The sequence below is a fragment of the Cuculus canorus genome, chromosome Z (assembly GCF_017976375.1).
Source record: "Cuculus canorus isolate bCucCan1 chromosome Z, bCucCan1.pri, whole genome shotgun sequence".
Classification (NCBI taxonomy): Eukaryota; Metazoa; Chordata; class Aves; order Cuculiformes; family Cuculidae; genus Cuculus; species Cuculus canorus.
Window position 1 is genome coordinate 23,308,850 of NC_071441.1, and position 27,863 is coordinate 23,336,712.

The 27,863-nt window shown below is 38.1% G+C and overlaps 1 protein-coding gene across 6 annotated transcripts in view; it reads left to right on the forward strand.

The window, feature by feature from the left end:
- The window catches only part of CCDC171 (coiled-coil domain containing 171), a 166,720-nt gene extending 139,096 nt beyond the window's left edge, over positions 1–27,624 (forward strand). For 4 of the 6 annotated variants that reach the window (XM_054054469.1, XM_054054471.1, XM_054054468.1 and 1 more), the window contains 2 exons: positions 16,429–16,593; positions 17,945–18,089. In XM_054054469.1, the coding sequence (XP_053910444.1) occupies positions 16,429–16,488 (60 nt within the window). In that variant the 3' untranslated portion in view covers positions 16,489–16,593; positions 17,945–18,089. Of the gene's footprint in view, positions 1–8,948; positions 14,214–16,428; positions 16,594–17,944; positions 18,090–26,832 lie in introns of those variants that run through there. The other 2 variants (XM_054054465.1, XM_054054467.1) reach the window with 2 other exon arrangements.
- Positions 27,625–27,863: the final 239 nt, after the last annotated feature.

Consider the following 27,863-nt stretch of genomic DNA (forward strand, 5'->3'; position numbering starts at 1 on the left):
CGAACTGCATATTCAGCCTCACAGAAAGTGATGATCTAGTACCTGAGCTGAGAGCAGTCTTAAAGGCTGATTATGTTCAGGAATAATAATAAAGTATAAAAAGTTCTGTTGAAGTAATCATTAGACTTTTTAATTTAATTTCAGTCTGAAGTATAACTGTATATATAAATTTAGCCAAAACTAAGGGAGACAGTAAACCTAGCTCACCCACACTCAAGTTGTTTATAACTGATAAGCTTGATTCCTTGCCCAGTCAATGTAATTTGGATGTTACATTTACAAAAGACCTACATGGTAGCCGTCGACTGAAATAGAGCCTAAAATATTTTTTTTAGGCTATTCAGATATCAACTGATATTTTATAAGCAATACTTCTGGAAAGCCAGCTGTTTTTCCTGACTGTTACTGGTTTAAAACTACCCTTTAGAACTCTGTTGAATGTACGCTGCTTCAAATACTACATGCAATTTGTGGGAGAAGGAGTAATTCCTTCCTGAAGTTACTTCAACTAAGTTTTACTGGGGATGAATGAATGTTAAAGTGCTAGGTTTGGATAAACAAAGGAAAGTTTGAAAATGATCCCAAACCTACAGGGAGCCAAGTGGACCTCTTCCGAGCAAATCTTTCTGTAAGTTAATTTATGGAGAAAGGGGATGTAGCCATTATCAGGATTCTGGCTGGGAGGTAGCAGGCTACACTTCTGCAGTGGACAGTCAGGAAAACATATACTGCACTGGCCAGTGCTAAAACAGTGGAATCCTTTGTCCTCCTAATACCTTGATGATTTTAATAACAGACATGAATTTTGAGAAAATGAAGTTGACAGTAGTAATAGTTCACTTCTAAGCCTGTGGTGTAAACCAGTAATTTTTTGCTCTGTCATTAAAGGATCTTTTTAAGAGTTTTAATACAGTTACTTATATGAACTGAGACTTAGAATTAGCAAATGCAGATATTATTACTCAGCATGCAAGTGTTTTTATTTGTATGACATTGCAATCAGCCTGTTTTTCAAATAGGTGCAGATAGGTTTCATAAACCATATCTGTATCCAGTTTATGATCCTAATTCTGTTGTCTCCTAGGAGCTGACATCAATCTGTTTGTTAGAGGATGCTAAAGGCTCTCAATTAAGGGGATTGGCATTTCCCTTCTCACTTTAGGGTTAGGGACAACACTGGAATATGTTCTCACAACCAAGTGGACCAAAATCACTTTTGCTCACCTAAAGGTTTTTTGAGAGATCTACAATAGTATTCTACACTAAAAGGCCTTGTGTGTCTCTGGCATTTAATTTTAAGTCCAAGCAATACTGTTTTCCTACTTGAAATCAAGAGAAACATTCTCTACGTTTTTTTTCATTGCTGCAAAACTACCCGTTTTTTAATCGGCAACTTCAACCAGAACTGTGCAAGTTCAAAGTCCTTGCAACTTGCTTCTTTTCATCACTTTTCATAAAGATAAGTTGGTTCTACGTCGTTGCTATAAATTCCTGGCAAGACAGGTGTCTGCTTTACACCTCAATCAATATATTTCCTTTTTTATTTCCTTCCCTCGTGCTTATGGCTTCTCTTGAGCTTCCACTTTCTACAAACTGGATGTCTGCTTCTCTTTATGAAAACAAGATTTCTTGTGTAAAAAAAATCCTTTCAATGTTGGAGAGAACTTCAAGGGGATTTGTCCCTGTAGGTATGCAGGGAAAGCAAATAGGTTACATAACGTATCTGAACTTGCTGGAGTTTAGCAAACACCAGAATCTGAAAGGGCTTTGAGTCTTGCCTTGCTGCAGTTCTATTAGTTGAAACCCATAAGGGCACCAGGAGGCATTTGCTACAGCAACATTCCTAGTTCTGCTGTCCAAACACCACTGCTCATCCAAACTCTTTCATGCTTGGCTACCAGTGTGCCTGTTCAGCAAAGATTGCTTCAACATCATCCGTACTTATTGCATATTGGATTTTTAAGGGCCTTTTTCTGACCTACTCCACATATTTGAGACAAATACAGTTGAGAGTAGTAGTGAACAAACAGGAGTATTTTCAAGGCATCTGTCTGGACAGCAACAATGAGTTCCAGGTTTGTTCTTGTTGTTACGTAAGCTATCAGGAGAATCCTAAAGTTTTCATTTCCGTGTTTTTAAATAGTTCATTTGTTTTGTTAGCTATATAGATTTATATTTGTGAATATTGTTCCTCAAAAATATTGCCTATTTTGCAGAAATGCATAGCAAAAATTAATCTTGTGAATGCTTAAAGATTTTTAATGTAGGAAGCTGAATCATAAAGACACTTTCATTGTTCCTAAACCTTTCTTCTTTATGTTCTTGAATGTTACTATTAAAAATAATTACTTTTTCTGTCTTTCCTCCTTGTATCCATGTTGCTGATACAGTATATCTTTGTTAATTATAAAATGATAGAAGTATTTTACTGAATCAGTGTAATTTCTTTTTTGCCAAAATGTTTATGATGATTAGCTCTAGTATTCTGCATTAAAATTAGTCTTTGGTAAAAGGTAGATTAATGCGCCACTGGCAAAGGTCTGCTGCCTTATTCCTGTTTAGTAGCAGAATGCCTAAGTCGTAGTTGCACCCATTTTGAGGCAAACAGATAAAAAAGAAGGTAACTAAGCATTTTGCTGTGTGTGAGCGGTTAGAGGGCAAGCAGACACCATGCACCTTGACCACCTATTATGAAGCTTTTTGCTGCAATGTCAAGTGAAAGCGAGTTAATTGGGTGAAGCTGTAGAGCATGTTAGGGGCATGGTAAAGGGTTGCTGTCTGACAGCTGAATGTCAGCAAAAGCTAGTGAAGTGTGGCTGAGAGACAGAGACCTGTCACAAAGTTCATGTGGACTATAGCACAGTTAGGGAGATGAAATGTGGTTCTGTCTCACTTTCTCCCTCATTGCATTCAAGCACCTTAAGATTTCACACTGTATGTGTCAACCCTTGTTCTCTAAGCTGTTTTCTTCTAACACCTCTGCATTCAAATGATTGGACAGAAGATGCTAATGTTTGGCAAAATGAATGTAAATACACTTTTCCTTTTTCTGCTAGAGCAGCAGTATACATGCAACTCAAATGAAACATTGAAGGCTTACGTCAGACAGTCACACTGTCTAGGAATTTAGCTGATGACTGAATACGTTTCTCAAGAGAGTATGGATTTTGACGCTTTAACTGGTTGGATAGGGACTGTTTTCACACTAGCACTGGCAGAAGAAAAGGCTAAATTGGGTAGACTACTTCATGAGCCACTTTTCCCTCAGCATGGTGGTGTGAGTGTTAGTCTCATGTTGTAGTCACCTTCTCCTCTTCTTTCCATAAAAAAGTGAAGAGATGCATGGGAAGCATGAGAGAGATAAATATTGATCTGAGGCAATGAAAAGCTGTGGGGAGACTCACATAGCAGGAAAGGCTTTCTTGGAACCAAGAGGACCATCAGTTAAAGATAGTGACAATCTTATACACTGATGCAAAACATAGAAAGGCATCACAACAGCTTAGTAGGAGTACATTGTACCTTTCAATGTAGTTTGCAACATGCGGTATTACATAAAGCAATAATGATTTGGTTTATCTACTCTGATTGAAAATAAATAAAAGTTGCTTCAGTTTTTGTAAAGTGTAAAACAGTGGTAGGCAGCATGGACAAAAAATACTAAAATATTGGGAAACTTGGATTGAAATCAATATAGGCTGAGCATTTCACCAACACAATAGTGCAGTACCTACTTTGCCTAATGCTCTGGTATTACTAGTGTAGTGCAGAGTATTTGGCCTAAAGAGAGATTTCTGTTTGTATTCCGATGAAGCACTTGGATATATAGGCTGCATGGTGCATTTGGGCCAAAATATTTAGAAATCATCAAAATTAGCAATTCAAAACCAAATTGTCTTTAAACCAGCAAAACACTGAAGATGGTTTTCATCTGATGTGAAAGTCTATCCAATCCCATGTGCTCTTCAAACATACCAGGTTTAAGTATGTTTGAATAAAACAGGATTTTCTTTTAGAAAAACAAATACAGAAAACCAAATATTATGAAATCTCTCTTAGTTGCTTTTAATTGAGCCTCTAGAGTGTGATTTCACTGAATGCATTAAATGCTAAAGCATTAGAAAAGCAGGAAAAAATTATTTCCAGATATTTCAGACTCATGTTTGTTTAAAAACTCCTGAAAGTCAAAGAGGGAATTCTTCGATAATCAAAAAAGCCATTAGTATTGTTGGCCAGCAGCACTCGAAGTGTGTTGTGCATCTACCTTTCTGACTTAATATGTAATGAGTTGGCAGCCCATTGAATTATTCTCAGATAGCAAATTGTTTGCAGAATCTAGGCAGGAGGGCTGACAATTAAAATTTAAACAGAATGTTACCGTTTTTGTACTTTGTGTCAGAGCACAGATGTAGTCCTACTGCCTCAGCATACAGAAGTGGAGAATCATTGAAATGGGAAGCAAACTTTCCTGTTTTGGCCAGCTTACATTCCTGCTTTGAAAAAGTTTGTTAACTGGCCCAGTACTTTACTGACACCCACTAGTAATACTTTTCATTTTAAGTACCAGTTCTCAGCTTTCTTATTGGTCTGATGTTTTATTTATTTCATTGAGTGTGAGAAATGGCTCTTGAAGTTACTTTTAACAGCAAAAGAACCAGCAGCATACTGGCAGTTTATCGGCATTTTCTGGCTAAAGGCATCTCAGTTTTGGAAACAGCAGCCTGAGGAGGTGGTTGTGAATGACCTGAAATTGTGCACCTTCCTCTATAGGGAAATAGGTTTTCCACGTAAGTGCTGCTGTTTCTTTAACATTTACTGGAATCGCTGTTGCTACAGTGAAATGATGCAAGCTACAGTGATAGTGTAGGTGGGAGAAGCTGAAAAGAACATTATTGGCCATTTGATTTGCTGTCTACTCATATTACTGTGTATATGTGTGTTCTAGACTTGGAGTGAGAGGAATCGGTATCAGAAATCAATGGCAGAGAAATAAGTTGACTGTTTCCCACTTTACCCCCATCACTGTCTGCATCTGTGCTTACCTAACATTTCTTCCTACTCTTGAGGGACTGTGCTACAGCCTTTCCAGAGATTTTTAGGGGGTGCCAGAGTTCAGAAGAAACTGCAGCTTGCCCTCTGCATTTCTGTTTGCTGTCAGGTGTCCTCACACACCTATTTATCCTGTAATCTGGTGATTTCCAGGTGACAGTTTGGCCTTGTAATTCAACAATTGTCTTTAATTTACCTTGAGATATAACACTAAACATATTACTGAATCTCCATCATCACACAATGAACAACTGTAACTGAGTCTTCGTATTATATTGTTAATGTCAGCATTATTCTTTCTGCCTTTTTATTTTGTCTCTTACTCCATCATTTTCTGTTGTGATTCTAAGCAATTTCATTACTTTCTTACCTCAGTCAGAGCCTTATAATCAAGCTGGTTATTCACAGCCCAGAAGCCTTAACTCACACAAACCTTACCACTTTTTAATATGATGACCTTTTTGTAAAATATAATGTTATATGTCATAAGTAAGTCGAAGTGTAGTTTGGGCTACTGTGTTTTGAAATTGAATGTTGGAAAACAGTTTAAAGTGATGAAAATTAGTGGTAGGAAATCCCAAAGCAGGAGGGAGCTGCTGTCATAACATGCAAATAGTAGAGTGCAATTGAAGAGTTGTAGTGTGGTATTATAAAGAAAATTGTGGTCCTGTAAAATTATTTTTGTGTAGACTTTGACCACTAACTGATTTGTGGCTTCGGGTCTGGTTGTAAATTTTACTCCTATAGATGAAGATAAACAATATACTTCTAACCGTGAATTTTTTATCCAGTTATCTGTTTGCACCACTGTCAGAACATGTACATAATCTTCTGATTCCAAGTGTCTTAACTGTGCACATTATTCAACAGGTATTGATATATAAAAGCATAATAGGGTATCTGATCACAACATGATGCTTTTGAGTAGGCTGACATTGCAATAAAACCATATATAAGGATATAATACATGATAGTGTTATAGTATTTCCTCACAATATCATACATAATAAAGCAACCCACTATAATTCAGTTTTAACTGTGGCAAAACAGCTCATGTATCATGAGCCAACCTGTAAACTAGATCCTAAATGTAATCATGGGTTAGTCACAGAAGAAAAACTGTAGAGAAGAATTGTTTTAGACATCTTTTTCCATGTCTAATACTAAAAGATTGCTTCAGTTAACTAGAGTTTATAAAGCAATTATTCCATAATATAGACTAACCTTTCAAATTTTGGTCTTTGGGAAAACATGTTTTATAATGTTAGGCTATCAAACTTTGAAAAATGACCATAAGAGATGACCAATTACTATATGACATAAATATTTTGAAACCATATTTTTGCTAGACATATTGTACCCTAAACATCTATTTACCTGATGAAGTGTAACAGTTTAGATGGAATCATTTACAGCTTATCAGGTAAATAAAAGTGCTATGCGAAAGATTTACCTGAACAGACACCTTATTTAAGATACATAATGCTGTTTTTAAAAATTCACCTAAATGCATATTTATATGATGGATTGTTATCACAGCTCTGGCATAGTCATTTGGGTTTCTCAATTTAATGCATGTTTTATAAAGGTGTCTAAATACAATAACATTCAAAGAGGTCTATTGGGGAAATCATAACTGCCTTTAAAATTACTGCATGCAGGTATGTGTTCAAACAATGAGTGTTAAAACAGTACTGAGTATTTTTCCTTCTAGCCTATAGAATCCTATTTTCTTACTCATCATGAGTGCATATAATTACATTAAATCAAAACAGCTCTTAAAAGTAGCAGATAAGACTATTTTTTTTTTTAGGTCAATCACATTGCTATTAGATCTGATTTGCCTTCTATTATCAGTGAATAGTATTCTCTTCTTTGTGCAAAGAACAGCACCGGATCTGGATAACTATAACAGAGCTTTTTTTCCCCCAGCGGTGAAGCTTTTACTGTAACATAGTCTATTGACTTGCTGCCAATCATTAAGTTTCATACTTTTTTTTGCAACTCTCAAAGGAAATCTGATTTCTTATCTCCTTACTGGGATTTTGATGCCATGTTCTTCAGAAAAAAAACCCAACCTTTACTACATCTGGCAAAAGAGTGGTATAAGAGTGTAATTGCAGGATGTGATTTTTACTCATTGTGGTATGCTGATTAACTCAGATGTTGAAAGCAGTACAAACCAATATGTTTATCTTCAGTGTTTCTTATTCAGAGCGAACTAGATATAGTTTATATATTGCTGCTTTCATGTTTTTACACACAGAAGTATTTTTAGAACATCACAAGTTATTTGCATATTTGATATTGTTGTGATATTTTTTAATGAATTACTTATTTTAGATGGAATTTTGGCTATGTGATTGGCTGATAAAAGTATACAAGTGACAGATGGTTAATCAGTGTAATAGGTGAATGCCTTCATTGGAATCTCTTTTGAGATGTGCTGATACAAATGCAGTAAATCTTATTTGTGCTTTGGCTTTTTAGTGGTTCCCATTCTGTATAGCATTGCATCCAAAAGGAGTGAAAAGATAGAGTCTTAGAGATCGTACTTCACAGATTTGCTGGATATCTCATCCTCATCCCACCATGCTTTAGAAAAACTCAAGGCACTACATTGTATTAACTGTCTACTTGAAGCAGTCATCTAAATTTGCTACTGCGTGGGTTCTTAATGAACACCTAATGTAACGTAGCTGTTTACAGTAGCTGCAGTATTGCTTGTGGTGAAGCAGGAAATCAAAAGTCTATATCAAAGGAAATTGTTGAAGTAGGTGTTAGAGGCAACCATTGATTTTTGTCCAGCAATAGTAGTAGAGGAAAGGGGAATCTTTCATGAATGTATCTGTATACGTATGATTGAGTCTGGATTTGTTGAAATATGAATATACATGTACCTTTCTGCCTCTGTCTAGTTATCTATAAGTATGTAAATTGGAATCTGTGCCTCTGTACGTATGCTTTTTTACCTCTCTGTGCATGTGTTTATATATGCATATATACTCTTCCTGAAATGCCAAAGTGTTTAAAACCTGAAACACACCGTTAGAGTCTTTCAGTGTCTTTACTTTTGTCTTTTATGTCATTATGCTTTGCATGTGAAGTTTTCACATAATTTATGACCTGATGAAATTGTTATTTCCACAGGTATATAGTGCATTGGGTAAAATACCTTGGTAAAAGGCAGAAGAGCAATATAGCGTTGTGTTTTTTTTAAGTTCATTTGTTATTATGGATATTTAAGGGAATACAGAGCATTTGCAAGAGGATTTAGCATTTAAAAAATTATTAATGCTGATATACTGATATTATCCATAATCTTTTGAAGTAGGATGAACAGTGTTTTGGTGCTGGAAGTTATTCATTGTTACCTAACCTTTATAACTGTTTGACTGGATGTCAAGACTCGTTGAAATATGAATCATGTTCCCCATCAGTGTACATTCAGTCTATGTTCTCTGGCCATCTTCTAACAGACTATGTGTTTGATTTAAACTGATATTTAAAAGTAAATGAATACCTTCCATGTCAAGCCTGGCATATTTTTCCTAATAACGGTGACAACGAGACTGCAGGATAAGTTTATTTACTTGATTTTAAAAAACACATAAAATGATAATGAAGAGAGGTAAAAGTTTTCTTTGAAGTAGGCTGTTGTTTCCTAACACTCAGTAGTGCAGAATAATCCAACTGATGTCCTTTGTTTCTCCTTATTGAAGATGAATAAGTATGTTGAGGTACCATGTATTTTAAGTAAGTGTTACAAACTCATGCAAATACTTCATATACGTACCTTTGTGAAAGGCATAATAAAACTGTTTTTCTTCCTTGTTTAAGAGTAAATATAGATTCTTTTTTTTTATTTGATTTTTTATTATTACTTTATTTTACTCCAGGAATCAAGAGGGAGTTCAAATCTCAACATGACTTCAAGCTAGGAATTCAGCCTGACCAGAGTTGTATCCCAGATTTTTTGGCATTGAAAGCTGAACCTGACACATCCTACAGTTTTATGCACAATAGAAGCAGTTCTCAGTCTTCAGTCTGTTCCTTCAAGCTGAATGTCACATCCAGTCCCAAAAGAACAATGGAAAATGGATTTTCAGATGCTTTGTATCAATAATCTTTTAGAAGGAAAAAATTGCATTAATGTAAAATGATGCAATTAAAGTGCAATTTTGTTGCTTTGAATTGTAGTTCAGTGTGTATTTTTTGACATTAATTTTCCGTTTTTATGAAAATGTGCATTCATATGTTCACATTTCTGCACTTCTCATTCTTTGCATATTGAAACAGTTGTTTTTAAAAAAACTTTTATTTATTGCAGTTCATTTTTTATGTAGTATATTTTTAAATGTTAAAGAATGACACATTTTGGGTAATTTTCCTCAGTCTTTAAAAAAAAAATCAATAAGCCATTTTAGTCTCTATCTATCAAAGTTGTTTCATACTTGTCTATTTTAAAGCAGGACTGCAATACTTTAATAGGATTGAGAGAGCTATTTGAAATGTATGCCAATGATTCCTGTCATTTCATGGCAGCCCTGCCATGGTTCACTGAGCCCCCTCTTTTCTCTTGTCAGCTCAACTGAAGACAAGCATTTAGTTGCAAACTTTAAGCAGGTTGTGCAAAACAGAAATGATGTGACTGCTTCTCTTCCTGCACAATAATGTCACTGCTGGTCAATGTGAGAAGGTCAGGTTGCTCCTTGTAAAGTTACATGATACCACTTGCCTATTTGAACAAGTTAAGTTAACTGCTGAATCTGGTCCCTGCAGGCGCTGAAAACTCACCCTTTTATCAAGTCTGCATTTCATAAGGAAGAACAATTGTGCAGGGAGGATTTCTGATGATATGTTTATGTACTTTATAAGGACAGTTCCCAAACCAGTGTTGCAGGTAATAAATTTAGTTTAAGCTGAAAGTTTGAAAGTAATGGCTGTTTTGACCTTCAAATAGACTCTTTTTTTGTTGGTGGTGGTAGGACCCAAGAGTGACGCCCATCTTTGATGCTGACAGAATTTAAAGCAAGGCCATTGCCCTGCATTTTCTGCCTTGTAGCACACAAAAGTAAAATTGTATGTCAGGCCGAGATGTCGGGGAGCTGACAAGATGCCCCAGTGACATTTCAGCTGGAAAGAGCAAGTGTCTTGCAACCAAGTGGTCAAATATCAAATAATAGGTCAAGCAGGAAGGAGCTGAGTTCTAACCACAAAGAGGTTTCTGGTAACTTACTTGACAAGCTTTTGGGCGCTTTGTGGCTTGACAAAGTGATGTTCTGTTGGGTATCGCTAGACAGACTGTTCTTTATCGCCTTCAGAAGATCAGACATTGACATTGATTAAACTCTTTAACCCTTAAAGGTTAAATCCTAGCAGTTTCATCAATGTGAAGGAAGAACAAAAGAAAATTTGTAATATACCATTTGTTTTCATATTAATCACTGAACTCCCCCGTGCTATTAACTTTTGATGTGCTATGTAGTTTTTGACAAAAAGATTGAATGCAAAATCTATATAATAGATTGTTTGTCATTATGGGCCAGTGATACATTAGAAAAATAATATTATGCGTTATAGAATTTGTAATTTCTTCTGATCTGTCAAATGTAGGATTTGATTTTAAAGCTTCCCGACTACTAATGAAATTCCATTTTGGATGGAAAACAATATTTGCATAAATAATATACCACTGACGATAACCCAAGTCTCCCAAATACTCTTGTTTTCAGGTACCAAAAAAGCAAAAATAAATCTCATATTTACAACAGAAGAACTTTGATCAATGATAGCTTCAAGTTTTCAGGTATTCCCCTATTGTGCAAGTCCATTGCTCACAGCCGTGATGTTCATGTGTGTCTTTATACTAATACTATTTTTCTTTTTGAAATCAGTATTTTACCAAGTCTAGGACTGACCTCCTACAGTTACTCTAATTACTGCTTCAAGCATTGTTTTCTGTGATTTCATGGGGACCATAGCAGTTCCAAACTGATTAACAGGAATAATCTAGTAAGTTATCATTTCTCAGAAGAACTAGTTTGTATGTTTTCATTGAAAGGAGGGTGTCTACCTCGTTTACTCTGTTTAAATATTGACCAGCTATGAGTTACAGACTATTTTTCTTAAACCTATCCACTTTGAAGAGACTTTGAAATATCTTTTGTTCAGATGTCAGATGTCCCATTTCTAGAGGAAAGCTCCTTTTTCTCATATTGAGAAGAAGGTATTGAGTAGTAAACTGGATCATCATTTGTCAAATACTCCTGTGTTGCTTTTCCAGGCCTCTAATAAATTGAAGTTTGTGATGAATTCCAAATGAATAGAAGAAATCCAGCTGGCAATTCCTCCTGTTAGTAGTTTGCAAATGATCTCAGCAAAGCATTTCTTTGAGCATGTTACTGAGCATGGCTCAGTAACAGTAGCTGCCCAAAGAGCAGCTAACAGGCCGTTTTATACCATGTGCTTCCCCTGGCTTGCTTAAAAAATGGCGTAGTTTTGAGACCTTGACCCTTACTTTCATAGCTTTTCATGATTTGGGCCTAGGATATCAAGAGGACCGCTTCTAGATGGATAATCCTATCTCCATCATCAGTACTGCGCTGACAAACAAAAGGTTTCCTTAGAATAAAACCCATGTTTGGTGGGGCTAGAATATTCTCCATGTTTTTGGAGTGTGGCTCAACAACTAATTGCTCACAGATCTGCCTTCTGATCAGTTGCAAAATTAATTTATTTTCCTACCAAGTAACTGGTCTCTGAAAAGAGACTGTGAAAGGTATGATTTCTTTCCTTCAATAGGAAGTTTTACAGCTGTTAGTATAGATTATATGTGTGCCTTTGTGCACACAGGTGTGCATACTTCTCAGTGAAGAGTTTGGTTATTGGGCTGACTGCATTATTACTCCACACACTCTAAGCATTACTGCTATTCAGAAGAGATTTTCGACTCTGCCTGTGTCCCACACATATATTCATACGTAACTTTACAGACAGTAAATTTTAATATACAATACGGGAGTCTCCTCTGTTGCTGGAAAAGACCTTGCTCAGCATGATGTCCAGTTGGGTTTTGATATCTGCAAGGATGGAATGTCTCTTGACAACCTGTTCCAGTGTTCAGTCGTACTCAAAGTAAAGGTCTTTTTTTCTTATGTTTTGGTGGAATTTCGTGTATTTAACTTTGTGCTTTTTGCCTCTTGTCCTGTTGCTGTATGATACAGAGACTAGTTTGGCTCCATCTTCTTTACTTTGCAGGTGTTTATACATGTTGGTAAGATCTTCCCGAACCTTCTCTTCTACAGGCTGAAAAAGTCACAGTGCCCTCACTCTCCTCTCATGTGGCAGATGCTCCAATCATTTTATCAGTCTATCTTTGTGACCCTTCACTGAACTTGTTCCAATAGGTCCATGTCTCTTTTGTACTAAGGACCCCAGAAGTGGAGCCATTACTCCAGATATGGTGTCACCAGTGCTGATTAGAGGGGAAGAATCACCTCCCTCGACCTGCTGCATGGCGCAGCCCAAGGAGGTTCTTGGCCTGCGTTGCTGTAAGGGCACATTACTGTCTCATGGTCAGCGTGGAGCGTATGAGGACCTCCACGGACTTTTCTGCCAAGCTGATCCCCAGCCAGTTGGTTCCCAAGCAGTCTTGGGCCCTCAGCCTGTCCTTGTGCATGAAGTTGTATCAGCCCAAGTAGAAGACTTTCTTCTAGTTTTGTTTTTGTTTTTGGTTTTGGTTTTGGTTTTTTTGTTGCCTTTGTGAAGTTCCTGTCACCCATTTCTCTGGCTTGTCCAAGTCCTTTTGGCAGGAAAGCCTGCTCTGTCAGCTGCTTCTGCCTGCCTTGTATAATTGCGAACTTATGGAGTGTGTATTTGGTCCCTTTGTCCAGCTCATTGATGAAGTTGTTAAACCATACTGGCCCCAATACTGTCACCTGGGGTACAACATTAGTGACTGGCCTCCAGGTGGACTTTGTGCCACTGATCACAGCCCTTTGAACCCACCAGTAAGACAGTTTTGAAGCTAACTTATTGTCCCTGTATCTAGTCCATATTTCCTTATTCAACAGTCAACCGTTTTGGAGTGTTAAGGGCTCTCAAAATTCTCAAACACTGCTAAAGCCCTGGATTAAGTGAAATGCAATATTTTATATAACCTATTTGTCAATTAGGTCAGTTTGGTCATTTGATCAGTTACAACAGCATCTGATCACACTGCTATCCTCCTATACTTGAAAGGCTTTCCAAGGCTTTAGATTTTATATAAATCTGCATGTTCAGTGGTATAACTTCGGCCCTAAAAATTATTTAAACTCTCTTTTGAAATACCAAATTGCTTCAGTAGCATTTTTCTTGTGATGTTTTTTGTTGTTTGATTATTCTCTAGTGAAAAAACCTAAAAAGCCTTTGGCAGTATCAGAGTTCGGACCAAATCTTTATATGAAGAGCACCTTTCTTCCATTGCTGGTGATTAACAGCAAGCTTACTCAGCATTTCTCTCTCTGTCTTTTTGTTGATTTGCCTGGAAATTCAAACTCACAAACTACCTTTTAGGACATTCTTTCCTATCTTTTTAACTTTCGTCTCAGCCAGTGTGAAATTACTAGATTTTGCCTAACTTGGATTCACTTTGGTCTTCATAATCTGATTCTTTGTAGGCAATTATTTCACACCATGCTCTCTACATGGCCCAAAAATATACCCCTGTATTTATTTGGCAAGTACTTAAGTTCTTCTTCTTTGCTGAATATTCACTTAAAACGGTGGAACCTACAGTGATCTTTGTGTGTATTAAAACTAAATTATTTAACTTCTTTATGTGTGGTGTTTTGGTGTTAAAACTGGTATAATCACATTCTTTGATAGATTCTCTACCTCTACTGTGACTTCAATTTTGCAGATGTAGACTTGGCTTTCAATTAGGTCTATGCAAATCATCCTTAAGTATCAATGGGAGTTGGAAGGTGACATGCTTTTTGTCATGCTAACATGGATCTAATTGCTGTCATGGGGAACATCATGTGGGGATTTTGTGCGGTTTATATAATGTTATGCATTGTTGTTCAATACTAATGTTAAAAAAAAAAGCTGCTGACTATACAAACCGGTCATTCAGGTATACACATAAACTTAATATTTGTCTGCCATTTTTGGTGTCCACTGACTGATGAAAAATTGAACAAAGACAAATAAAAACCATGAGTAAAAACCATGAGGAAGTGTTTGAAAACTATATTGTTTCCAAGAACTGCTCAGCAGGAGGTAGGGAGATACACTGAATAATTTTTGTTCAGTTCGTTTTCTGCCTCTTCTACTTTACCATACTTCCTGCCTCTTTATAAGCTAACAGGTACTAATAATTATTACGGATATTAAATTGCCTTCTCATGGCTCTACTGTGCCTGATTAAACCTTCAGAACTTGCTGGATTTTGAGTAATTCAATGAAAGTCATTAATTGAAAAATGAAGAACGTTGCATTTACTTTAAGCACCAGTAATGTGAGCGTCATTGTTGTATCCTTTCTTTTTCATGGTAAATAGATTGTGTAATCTCCTGTTGCATAACAGTAACAGAGAGATGGTTATTCAAAATGAAAAAAAACAATGCTGATTAATACATAAGTATATTTACATTCCATTTTGCATGGTACACAGCTAACCCATGTAGTAGCCTCACTAACTGTTGACTCAGATGCTTGGGTGGTTTATTTTGCATGAGCCGTGTGGTCCTAAAGGCCCCGGCAGAAAGCATCATAGACTGTGTACTTGTCTGCTAAGTAAGGCCAACACCTTTTATGCTTTACAGGGAAAATGCTATAGGGTGTAAGAACCTGGCATGTGTGCATAGCAGTGCCAACATAAATGACGGTAACATATCAATCAGGCAAGATCTTTCAGTATATGCTGTTTTGATTTGCCAGCCCTTCATAACTTCGTACATGAAGTCTTTGTAGTCCGTGGGGTTCTGCTGGCACACATGAGGAGAATCCAAAGCCATACTCTATCCTGTGACATTGTGATGGCATTTGAGATTTTTTACTGAAGAAAAAAACTTTTAAAATAATATGCAGATCATCAATTCACAGGGTATTTGTCAAAAAAAGCAAGGGAATTAGGAATTAAATATGAATTCTTTTTCTACCTTTCTGCCACATGAAGGTTAAAATGTGTTCCCATAAACAACAGCATGGGAGAAATCTTAGTTGTAATATGTTTGCAGTAGAAGATAAATCCTGGTTTCAGGCTTCATTCGCAATTGGCTTACTGATACAAGTTTATGTCAGACATTTGGGGTTGGAAGCTGTATATATTAAAGCACTGACCTTAACGAGAGTCATGCAGCTAAAATCCTGCACAGTTCTTTTAAAATGTCAGGGGTTAATGTTATTTAAATGCAGTATTTGGTGGTTTAATTGAGTCATGCTTCGTTGTCTTTTACTGCACATTAATGCCAATGAAACACTGATTGTTGACAGAAAGTTCTCTTCAGCAAAGTATGCACTGACATATCATGCTGCTATAGAAAAATAGTGTGCAAGACAGAGCAGTCGTACTGAGTAGGAATCCTATACTGTCTGAATGGTGGCAACATTCATTATACACTGACAGGAAATGTGAACTGGCTTTGTTTTTTCTTTTTCCTCAGTCTCAAGGCTGCCTCTTGAGAAGGCTGATAAGACAGAATTGTTGGGTCTTTAGATAAATAAATTAATCTCAAGATTATTTTTTGTCAGATGTGTCACACAAGTTAGTAAGTGTTCCTTGAAATGTACAAAACCAACTCCAGAAGGCAGATTTGTTATAGAAGCACCTTCTCATGGCTTTTATAAGCTTGCCTTAGGACACACCAATGGCTTTTCATCTTGTCTTTGTCTGAGTTTGGAAAAAATAACTTCATGTTCTTTCACTGAATACTTCTCAGTGTTAAGTCTCCGTGCTAGTCTAAAACCCTCAAGAGGAAATAGATGTTGGCTTGGCAAGTGAAGTATAGAAAATACTGTACATTTTGGACTCAAACAACAAAAGCTTTTGAAGAGGAATGTGGGAAGCAATAAAAACTGGTGAACTTACAAGGGCTTGTATGTGACATGGATACGAGACATTTTATGTTGTGCTTTCTGCACGATAGAATAACTATTCTAGAAAAACTGTCCTTATATGAACAGCTGTTATATACTTCCTTGTTTTGGCTGAAGTAGGCTGCAGGCTGTTTGTCTAGTCCCATAGGGCTTTGTTATGTTTTTAGGCTCTGTGCTTTCCAGGATTTTTCTCATGACTGCAGGATGCTTTCTGGAAGTCATTAGAATTCTGTCTTGGAAATCAATTTGCAAATGTTCATGACTTATGACTTTTTAAAAATTTCTTTTTGCCAGCCAACTTCATCTTTCAAGTTGATGTCAGCCACCCTGACTGAAACCTGCAACTGCAAATAGACCCAGCTTACGTGAAACTTTTGATGCATTGTGTGAACTTTCGGGTTCTTATACTATATTATTTGGTGATATTGGGACACCAAACTTTGTCTCCTAAGGGAATAGGTAAGTGTTTGAATCTTACTTGAGTGGTAAATTGCAAAGAATTTCTGTAGAATGTCATAACAGTCAGAGCTTCTTAGAAGCAGAAGACTATTTAAATACTCTCCTTTATGTGTTCAAATAAATAAATTTAGCTTCTTCCTAGTGTCTAAGATATCATAGAAGTGTTTTGATTCTGATCAACTACTTCACAGTAGGAATTGCTAGTGAAGTTTGCAGATCTGTGTCTTCTTCCAAGATCTGTACTGAGTTTCTTGTATACAATAGGGGGTAGTATAGTTTAGCAGGCAGGGCCTATAGAATTCTGAACTGTAGAAACAGGGTAGTCCTATCTGCCACTGGCTCAAGGCCAGAAAATAAAGCATTTCAGTACCCAGAAATTTGCAACTGTGCTTCAAAAACCACTGAGCAATACAGAGGAGTGAAGCCATAAGGAGACCTGCGGGAACTCACTGTATCTTGATGCTTAATTGTCCATACAATGTGTTTGTATATGAATATTTGAGTTGGGTGTTGGGCTTTTGAACATTTTAATGCTTTATTTTATATAATGTATTCTGTAGCACTCTGCGGTGTATGTGGTGTTACACATACTGTACACATTGCACTGAACTCCATGATTTACCCAGAAGCACTTACAGCAATCACTCAGAACCAACTGTTGTTTGGTGAACTCTTTAGCCTCTGCTAAGGCTTAGTGTGTTAAATTATTGGCAAGAGAATAGAGGAAGCTTGATGATTACGACTCAACTGAGAAGTATTTATTGTTTTGCATTGTAAATAAATCCCGTTTAAAATGGGTGAACCAAGTACCACAATTTTCAGCTAACTGCAAGGCAGTACATTTGGTCAAAAAGCTCCAAGAAAGAAAGTATATAAAACCAACCAGTTAGAAAAACTGTGCTATTATTTTCCTAATGGACATGCTAATTTAGGAAAAGACTATATAAAAGGAGAGAATAGCTAGAAACAGCTTTAACTGTGAAGGACCAGAAAGAAAAGAAGATCTGGGAATCTCTGGACAGCTTTAGAGATCATCATGTAAGTTGTAGCCCTGTTTGGTGGCAAAAGTTTCTTTATCTCTAAAGAAAGGGTTTGTGTGATTTTAGCAATAAGTTAGGATTTGGACACCAAATGCTCGCTGTGGCTCTCCGTAAGAAAAAGTGCAAAACTCCCTTTATCCTTCATGTCAACTTCTACTTAAAAAAACTCAAAGAAACAAAAAACCTCCAGCTTTACTCTTCATGATAGAATCCTTTTGTCCAGGAGCCTGACTGTAAATTCTCATAACCAAGAATTTCTACCTGTTTATTTAAAAAATGTGTTAATGTTTAAAAACTCTTTTCATTCTCAGATGAACAATACTATCTATCTGCAAAGTCTGTTCCTCCATACTATATTAATGTCTAGCAGTCTGAGAAGGTATCTTAATTTACTGAAAATACAAGTTCCCTTCAGCATGAAACGCCTTACAACTGTAACTACATCAGAAGTCTTCAGTAAGTACTTGTGGAATACTTGTTTGTGTTGCACTTCTGTACCTGTATGATTACCTGATCGCTGCACAGGGAAGGGCAAGGAAATCAGAGAATGTTACTATTGGAATATTGGATTTGCTAGAATTTCAAACAAATTGTGTAAATCCTAGTGGAAAACAATGTGACTGAACTGACTGAGTAATAGAAAATTTGAAAAGAAGTTGCAAATAGGACCCTTTATGAATGGCTCAGATTTCTTTTGCTGTAAATGAAACTTAGAAGCTGCTGATTTTCTACATAAAGACAATTAAATGCCTTTGTTAATGAATGTATTGCTCACTTTCTTTTTGTGAGAAATTTGCCTACAGTAGTCCCTTGTGGTCACAGGTTATGACCAGACTACAAAAGGATGAGGATTCAGAAGCTATATTGTGCCATTCTCTGCAATGAAAAAGTAGATTCCTTCCCTTATCTGAGGCAGCTTAGTTTTACAGTGGGCTGGGCAGAACCGTGCAATTCTTCGTATTTCAGCAAAAATGTTTCTGTCTCACGTACACACACAGCTTGACTTCCTGAAGGGTACAGATTAAACGGTTGGGGTTATTTGAAAAGTGTCTGAAGTCCTCTTCCTAGCCATAAAGAATTGCACTATAAAGATTTATAATTTGAAAGGGAGGAGTTTCCTCCTTTGGTGCACACAAAAAGACACGGTTTCTTTTAATAACTGAAATGGTGTCTACCTCTTTCTGAGTCTACAAGAACCTCTTGCAAAGTTCAGAGAGTGGTTACAGTTCAGCGTGTGAGCTAGTCAAATACAAACTTCTTTCTCTGAGGAGCTGCTAGTTATCTTTTTCATTAGATCAGTTGTCTAATTTGCACCCGATTTAGAGACTGTATTTTTATAGGCAAGTCAGAGTATCTCAGAAAGATAAAAATCTTAGGGACATGAAGATGAAATGTGGAGAGCTACTTGGGTTTACTTTAGACTGAAATTTGGGCTGTAATTCCGAGGAAGGTGTTGGAATAAAAATTTCAGCATGGCTGCCGCAAGTTTTTTTCCCAGTTTCCAATTCTTAGTTTCCTGTATGCTTTGTTTCTCTTACTGTGTATATGTATATTTATTTTCATAGCCAAAATTCTGCATTTTTCCAAAATTAAGGGGTCCTCTGTGAGAATGAAGGAAGGAAGAATGTAGATCCAGGTAGGACACCTTTGACTGTTTCTAGAATTATGCCTGTATTAGACCAGAGCTTAAACATTATCGGAAATACAGAGACATTCAACTGGATTGTAAGATCCCCCAGTTTTCTTATTCTAAGTGATATTTTAACACATTTTCTTTGCCTCAGTTATTCATATTGTGAGGGGGTTGTCTAAAAGAGGCATCCTGTCCCCAGGGACAGCATTGTTTTACTTTTATTACACGAACTCAGCTGCTGTTCTTAAAACAATCAAAGAAATTACACCATACACATGTTGACTAAAAAGTTTCAAGAAGGTAATTTAGAGGACTGCAAAAGTGTTCAAAAAAAGAAGGTCATTGAAATCAATCCATTCAGTTGGCACATATGTGAAATACAGTGTGCAATGCACAATAATTACGGAGCACACCAACCCACAGGTGTACTGCTATCAGTCTAATAAAAATTTGAAGGGGGAATTTCATCATTGTGAAACCAGAGATTTCTGTCCACAGCAAATGAGAAGATGACCATATCCTGAAATTCCATTCTTTGTTCTCTCTGTCTTTAGCATACAGCACATGAGAGTGTTTGGAGCTGTTAAGGAGCTGTACCTGTATTGTGATATATTCCATGATGCCACCACATGAGTGATGTGGTCATTCTTATGGGTCACGGAACAAAGTTATCAGATTCATAAATTAGTGGAGCAAATAATTGCAAGCAAGCCACTGGCTCAAAATCTCAGATTCACAGAATGGTTGAGGTTGGAAGGGACCTCTGAAGATCATGTAGTCTGACCCGCCTGCTCAGAGCAGGGTCAGCTACAGCAGGTTTTCCGGGATTGTTTTCACTTGGGTTTTGAATAGCTGCAAGGATGGACACTCCACAACCTCCTTGAGCAACCTGTGCCAGTGCTCCATCACTGTCAGAGTGAAGAAGAGTGTTTCCTGATGTTAAGTGGGAACCTCTTGTGTTTCATTTTGTGCCCATTGCCTTCTGTCTTGTCACTGGGCACCACAGAGAAGAGTTTGGCTACCTTATCTTCATTTCCTCCTGTCAGGTATTTATACTTGGGGATAAGGTTCCCCTGAGCCTATTTTTGTCCAGGCTGAGCAGGCCCAGCTCTCTCAGTCTTTGCTCTTACAAAAGGTGCTCCAGTAACTTCATCATCTTTGTTACCTTGCAGAGGAGTTGTTCCAGTATGTCTGTGTCTGCTCTGTACTGGGGAACCCAGAACTGGACACACTGCTCCAGATGCGTCCTTACCAGTGCCGAGCAGAGTGGAAGGATGACCTTCCTTGACCTGCTGGCCACTCTCTGCTTAAAGCAGCCCAGGATACTGTTGCCTTTTATGGTATGAGAATGCATTCCTGCCTTGCAGTCAGCTGGTTGTCTATCAGAACTCTGAAATCCTTTTCTGCAAAGCTGCTTTTCAGGTGAGTGGCCACTGGTTCCTGGTGTTGTCCCCAGTTACATTTTCCATTTCTCCTAATTGAACTTCTGGAGTTTGCTCTCTGCTCAGTTCTGTAGCTTGTTGAAGTCCCCCCAAATGGCAGCAAAATGCTCTAGTACTTTCCAGTTGTGTATCATCTGTGAATCTGCTGAGGATGCACTTCATCCCATCCTCCAGGACATTGAGGAAGATGTTGAATAGCACTGGGCCTAAATGTTCAGCCACTTTTTAATACACTTCACTTACTTAAACCTGTATTTATATACTTACTAAACCTGTATTTTGCCAGCTTGTCTATGATGATGTTAGAGGAAATAGTGTCAAAGACCTCTCTGAAGTCAAGGTAAATACCATCCGTTGTTGCTCTGTCATCCACCAAACTAGTCACCACATTGTAGAAGGCAATGAGGCTCAAACATTATCTTGCGATTGTAAATCCGTGCTGACTATTTACAATTGCCTTCTTGTGATTCACATATCTTGAAATGTTTTCCAGGAGTTTGTTGACTTGCTAGGGGTTGAGGTGCTGCTGAAGGGCCTGTGGTTCTTCAAATCTTCCTTTTTGCCATTCTTGAAGATTGAAGTGATATTTGCTCCGTTCAAGGCTTCAGGAACCACTCCTAGTTGCCATGACCGTTCAAAGACAGTTGAGAATGTCCTCATAGTGACATTGGTATCTCCCTCAGCACTTTGAGCCCAAGTTACTTGGAAACACTTTGTTTAAGTGCTCCCTAAACCTAGTCCTTCTTTACTGAGGGTAAGTCGGTCTCTTTCCTCAAGATTTTCCCTCTTGGGGCCTGGAATCCCCGAAAGTAGTTTTTATTGGTAAAGGCTGAGGCAAAGATGTCATCACGTACTTCTTGCCAGATTCAACTCCTGATGGACCTTTGCTTGCCTAACCCCATGCCGGCACCACTGGACATCAACACTGTACACCTCCTGGGTCACTTGCTCCTGCTAGCACCTCTTGCTCACTTGCCTTTTATATCTGAGTTTAGTTTGTGAATAAAATGGGAATGAAATGTCAGTGAGACTTATTCTTACATGTCTACCTGTAACTGACAAAATCACATCAACTGCTACTATATGATAAATATGGCCAAAAATGAGCTGCTTGCTGGTAGACTATGAACTGCCAGACCTTCAAACACTTTCATTTTGATGGATTTAATTGTCACCTAGAACTCCTTGAGTTAAAAATTTAGAGTATATCCCAAAATAAACTGCTTAATTCTATTTGTAGCAAGGAATATTGCTGTGTTTTCCTTATCCAGATTTTAAGTTTTGTAGATAGACGTGGAAGTATGTTTATTTATTCGTATCTGTTTTTTCCATGTCAGATGAGAAATTCTGGGAATAGCAAGGAAATTGTATATATTAAAAAATCTTTTGTATTACTTGTTAGTAGAACCTCTCTGCAGTTTTTAAAAAGAATACTTCAGAAACAAGTGTTGAGTAAGAATGGATAATATAACACATGGGTGAAAAGTGGAATTTGTAGAAACTGCTGATATTCAGAAAATGAAAGGGCTGGTGATAGCAATTAATGACTGTGAAATCTGCTACTCTGTTCTGTGAGATGTTAAAACCACTTTTGAAAAGGGGAGAAGATTAAAATACATATTGATTGGCTGATGGGCAAAAGGTAAGGTTTAAAGGCAGAGAATTGACTAATATGTGAGGTATTAATTAAACTCTTCTCATCATTGTGAATAAACAAGGGCTGATAAACCATACCTGTAAATTCCTGAATTGATTCCAGATGGACTGTACTTCAGAGGTTTATGCCACATACACCAGAAATCACCTTCAGAAGGGTATTTTCCTGCAGCTCAGAGGAACTGCAGGACACAATGTTTTCTGCTGCACAATTTTCATTCTGAGTTTTCTTGCTGATTTAATAGAGAACACATAGTGGGTGGGTTGATAAGATAGGCATTAAAGTGCATGAGTCTGCCAGAAATACGTAATATGTCTTCCATGAGGACAGACAACGCAGCGAAGGCAAGTAAGTCAATTTAATCTGCTGTTGGTAACCAGATGTGTCCAGTTATAAAACACTAGGATTAAAACTGCAAACATGGAGGCATCGTGGTCCTATGGAGAAAGGAGAGTAAGGGTGGAGTTTTGGAAGCAGGACTAATAAACCATACAAAGGTGGGATGCCTCCTGCAGCAAATGGGAATTTTGGCCTTTTGTTCACCCAGACCTATGTTACACCTGACAGGGATTACTTCTCTGTTAGTATGTCCAGTTAAGGAATGTTACTCAGGCAGGATGTGCTTCTCTGTCTTCTGCCTTGGGTGTAGACTTTTTCTGCTAGGAGAAACAGCAACAATGCTCAGCACTTCTTTTCTTTTCTCTGAGACTTTGAAAGCCTTTTATAATGTGCCTTTAGCTCATTTTAAGACTGCTGCAACTATGACCCAAAGAAGTTTTAAAGGACTTCCCTGAAACACTCCCTACTGTGAGATAAATAGAGCCTAATATTCTGCCTCCTTATCTTATAGGTGTCCCATTTCCTATATATGTAGTTCCCTCAGGTTTTATTCTTTAATATTTTGATAATAAAAATAAAATTTAAAAGATATAAGAATGAAACCTGGGTTAGAAGAGGTCAGTGAAGAGGACAAAGTGTCTGCCTCATGACTCCTTGATGTCTCCAGCTTGTGTGCAGGTTATATATGTATAATATTTTTCTTCCTATTTTCCTTTCTATGTCTTTTCTATAAATAAGTTTTACTGACATTAAAGGCTACCCTGCCACAGAGTATTGCACAAGGAAAGATCTGTACCACAGCTAGCAAAGCAATAGCTGCTTCATGCCTTGCCTTCAGGTGAAATAGCGAAAGTGGTTTTACAGTTTAGCAGAGTCCTGATGTAAAAATATTTAATTGAAACTCGCTCTTCATAAGTAAGGTTGCTCAGCTTCGTTTAGCAGCTAGTTTGGGTAGTTGTTTATGAACTGAAACAAAAAATTAGGTGTTACAGAATGTCAGAAACTGAGCTTCATCCTAGCCATCTCCACAGGACAAGTCCCGAGTGGACAGTAGGGCTGCAACCTCCCTCTGCTACCTCTGTTGTTGCACTAACCTGCCTCACCCAGAGGGCTGCCACCCTGACCATTGAGTGTCTCTGCAGTGGCTGCTACAAGCATTGACTGGCATTTGTGGTGGCCATGCTCTTTCCTAAAACTATCCCTTCTTCATCCAGTCACTTTTCCGGTCAAGGCCTTTTGCATTTGGAGGTCATTGCAGGTAGGAGGCCAGGCTGTCCTGGCCAGCTGGTCGTCTTCTCTGAAGCAGTGACTCTCCCATACTAGGTCATATTGCTTTAGTATTGGTGAGACCAAAGTGGACTGGCACCATTTTGAATTGCTAGTCGTTTCTTGCATTCCTATCACATATTCAGCCAGCAGCGCTATGTCATCTACAATCTTTTTCACCTGCTTCACTTCAGTTGTATCTGACGCCCTTATTAGAGATTTCAATTGATTTTTGCTGCTGTGTCACCCAGTCAATTGCAACACTGCACAGTGCAGGGTTTAAACAAGAAAAAAATGCTGCCCTGGTTACTCCCTGAGGTGTCTATAAGCCACTCAGGATTCCCTGCTGTTTGTTTTCACATAAGATTTAGTGTGGTTTCTGGCAAAGCCAATGATCTCAATAGCAAAGTTGCAATGGTAGCATCACTGGGGAGATTTTTCTCTGCTTCTCTTGTCCAGGCTCCTTGAAAAAGTGGGGAAGTTGATTATCACGCTGTTTTCAGTACTTAGCACTACTCCATATTATGTCAAGATGTATAAAGCAGGGGAGCTTCACAATGGTAGTGCTCAGGCATATATTTCCAAAGGCACCAATTAGCAAATTAGCAACCCTACCTCATGAGACAATTGAAAAGATTTACTGTATTTTTGCTATCATAACAACATGCGTTACCTGGAGCTTTTCATATAACCTGCTAGTGCACTAGAGCCACTGGAATATTAAAATCTGTCATCTGCAGGAGTAAGCTTAGGGGCAGAGCGGCTAAATGACTGTCCCCAAATACTGGTCAAGAGGAAATTTTAACATAGGCTTATGGGATCCAGGTTCTCAGCACTCTTGCAAGACACCGAATTGCATGAGAGTTTTGTGTTGCTATTTCATGTGGTCTCCACTCATTTAAAAATTGCATCAAATTCAGTAGTAATCCATAGCCGAGACCTAAAAACTGAGGACTAAGAAAATTCAGTATTTTCTTCCTAGTCATTTGCAATCAAAATGGAATTGTAGCTGGCTTTAGAGATGAATATTTCAACTGAGAAGCTAAATGAAAGGTGAAACCTAGCCCTGGCAGTCCGCTCATGAAAACAGTCCCCTTTTCTTCAAGTAGTTCAGAGAACCAGGTGCTTGGCATAGACTTTTTATAATCTTTAAGACATCTTAATTCCCCATTTTTTTAAATGTAGTTGTGTAAAGAAGGGAACTAGGATAATTTCTGTTGTGTCTATCCTAGCGCATCAGTTCAGTTCGTTAGTTTCTTGTGAAAAGCATCAGTAGGTGTGGGTAGAAAACTCGTATGTAATCTGACTTTTATGATAAACTGCCTGAAAATGATGACTGAATAAATATTTTCAGAAGTGAGAAAACTGCATTTACTTGCACTTTAAATCCACTTACAAAATTGACACTAGTTCTCCTTTTTGTTTTGTTTCTTTATTCTGTCATGTTAAAAAGTGGCTTGTGCTGCTAGTATCTGTCAAGTTCTTCCCTTGTACTTGAAACACACTACAGCTTGTTGCAGTGGAGGTGTTCAGGCATATTGTATTCAATTCTTACTTTTGCTGAAGATATATATCTACAATTCATCAGGCTAATGCAAGTAATAGTTAGGATTAATTGGGGTGAAATCTAGCAAATTACTGAACCCAGACAGGGACTGTACTTTTTAAGCAAAAAGTCAGTGTTCAGAACTGATTTATTTAATTGCTGGGCATCATGGAGTTCAGAGGTAGAGGCGCCTAGGACTACATCATCTGTCTGAGGGAAGAGTAGAGAGAGAAAGAGAAGACATGCAGGAGTTGCCCATGGGCACTGTGTTTCGTTACAAAGATGCCATACACATGGTGATTTTCTGTCTGGAGGTGTGACTCCAGGATCCAGGTCTAATTTTGCCTTTCAGTGCCAAGACCTCAGTACCACACTCCCATCTTCTAAGATTTGGAAGGTGCTTCTTCCTGTCTGTTATGCCCACACAAGAACTTGTCACACTAGTGGGCAGACTGGAAGGGTGTTCAGAATTTGTTGGTTTTGCATCAGGATGCCAGGACTCAGAGTGCAGGCTGAAGAAGACATACCAAAGGGAAACCTGGCACTAACCTGAAGAAAAAGTTTTCATTTAATGCAAGAATGAGGTGGTGCTGTGGCAGACCACATTTTACTGCAAGGAAAGAGCAATAGCAGTGAGTTTCTAAAATTGTGTTGAGCCAACTCAGCATATCTTTTTGACCTCTGACAGTTGGATTTCTGTAGCACTGAACACAACGCAGCTATCTGTTTGCATACACAAGATGCTGACACCCACAGTGCCTGGCAGGATTTTGCTATCAGGGTTTTTACACTTCGTCCTCTTACAACAGAAAGCACAGCAGAAGTTTTCAACTGTACAAGCTTTTTCCTCTTTTTTTCCCTTCTGGTCATGTACATCTAGGCCTCTGTTGCTGTCTTGTGCCTTTCAACTATCATGTAAGAAATAGCCTGTTTAGCTAGGCTATTCATGCTTTCTACTGTGCCTGGGAATTTAAGAAGTGTTCTAATTTAATATCTGTTCTAACATGAGTGTAGGAAGGAGAGCTACAAGGTCTGTAAAAACACTCAAAGATAATTATCAGTTAAAGAGGCAGTGGGAGATTGGAAAGTTACTAATCAAAAAAAAAGGAAAAATATATAAATGTATGAAACAGGATTTTCTTTCTCCATGTTACTTCCATGGTTCATTCTTCTCCCTTAGGACTGCACTGGCTAGGAGCCATATTTCTAGAAACACAGGATGTTTTCAGACATTCCAGATTGCATCAGTAAGTGAAAGCCAAAGAAGGAACCAGAATATTAAGATTTTTTTCTCAAAAATATGTTTATTTCTCCAGAAATTCTTGAAAGTGGCCTTCCATGACAGTTACCCTTCATGATCCAGAGGACGTGGATGTAACATCTGCAAAAGGCCGTAAAGCTGTAAAGAGAGAACTTTTTGCCATGACATGGCTGTGTGGACCACCGTCAGTCCCAGCTGTCTTGGAGAAGCAGATCACCAAAATGCCGTTGTCACAGTCACTGTTCAGAATGGAAACACACCGCAGCTGAGAGTTTTTGTAGACTTGTATGTGAGCTATGACAATTTCATGTTTCAACGACAGTAAGTTTTAGGCAGGCTGGCACTGTCTCTGTTAGTAACTCCGCAGTATGTAGCCGATAACACTAGCACTTGGTTTTTACTGTGCTTCAGGAGCACAAGACTTTTCTTGTCAGAATGTTGCAAAACCTGAGATATGTTAATTAGCAACTAAAAGCTGTAAAAAGGCTTTACACTGCAAATGATGGCATGGCACAGACTTCTTAAAAATATTTCAAGTGAAAACCCCAGCATATTAATTCCTGTGAGCTGTATTTGGCTTGAACACAGATTGAAGTGTAAGATAAATGGGAATGCATCCCACGTACTAGGAGGATGCCACACTGCACTCGGGCAACTGAATATGAAAAATTACAGTTGTCGCTGCGAATTCATAGACTGATGGGTATAGATACTCCGTGGATCCATTCGGAGCACTAAACCAGGCCAGGTTGGAGACTTCCTCTGGGCAGAAGCTGCTGTGAACACATGTCTGCGTTGGCAGGCTGTGCTGTGCCACCCGGGCAGGCAGAAGGGTTGTTTGGTCTGGGGAAGCAGCCGCAGGGCCCCAGCGGCTGATTGCCCCATGCTGGGCTCTGCCTGAGGTCCCGGCAAAGCTCTGTGAGGCAGGTTCTGTGGTCCTATGTAAACAGATGTTCTCGGAATGGTTCAGAAAACTATAATTACACACAATAGTGCAAATGTTTAATTAATCAGGTCTCATGTCCTTATTATCCCCTCACTGGGTTTCACTAATAATGACCCAGAGGAAAATTCTGCTCCTGTCTG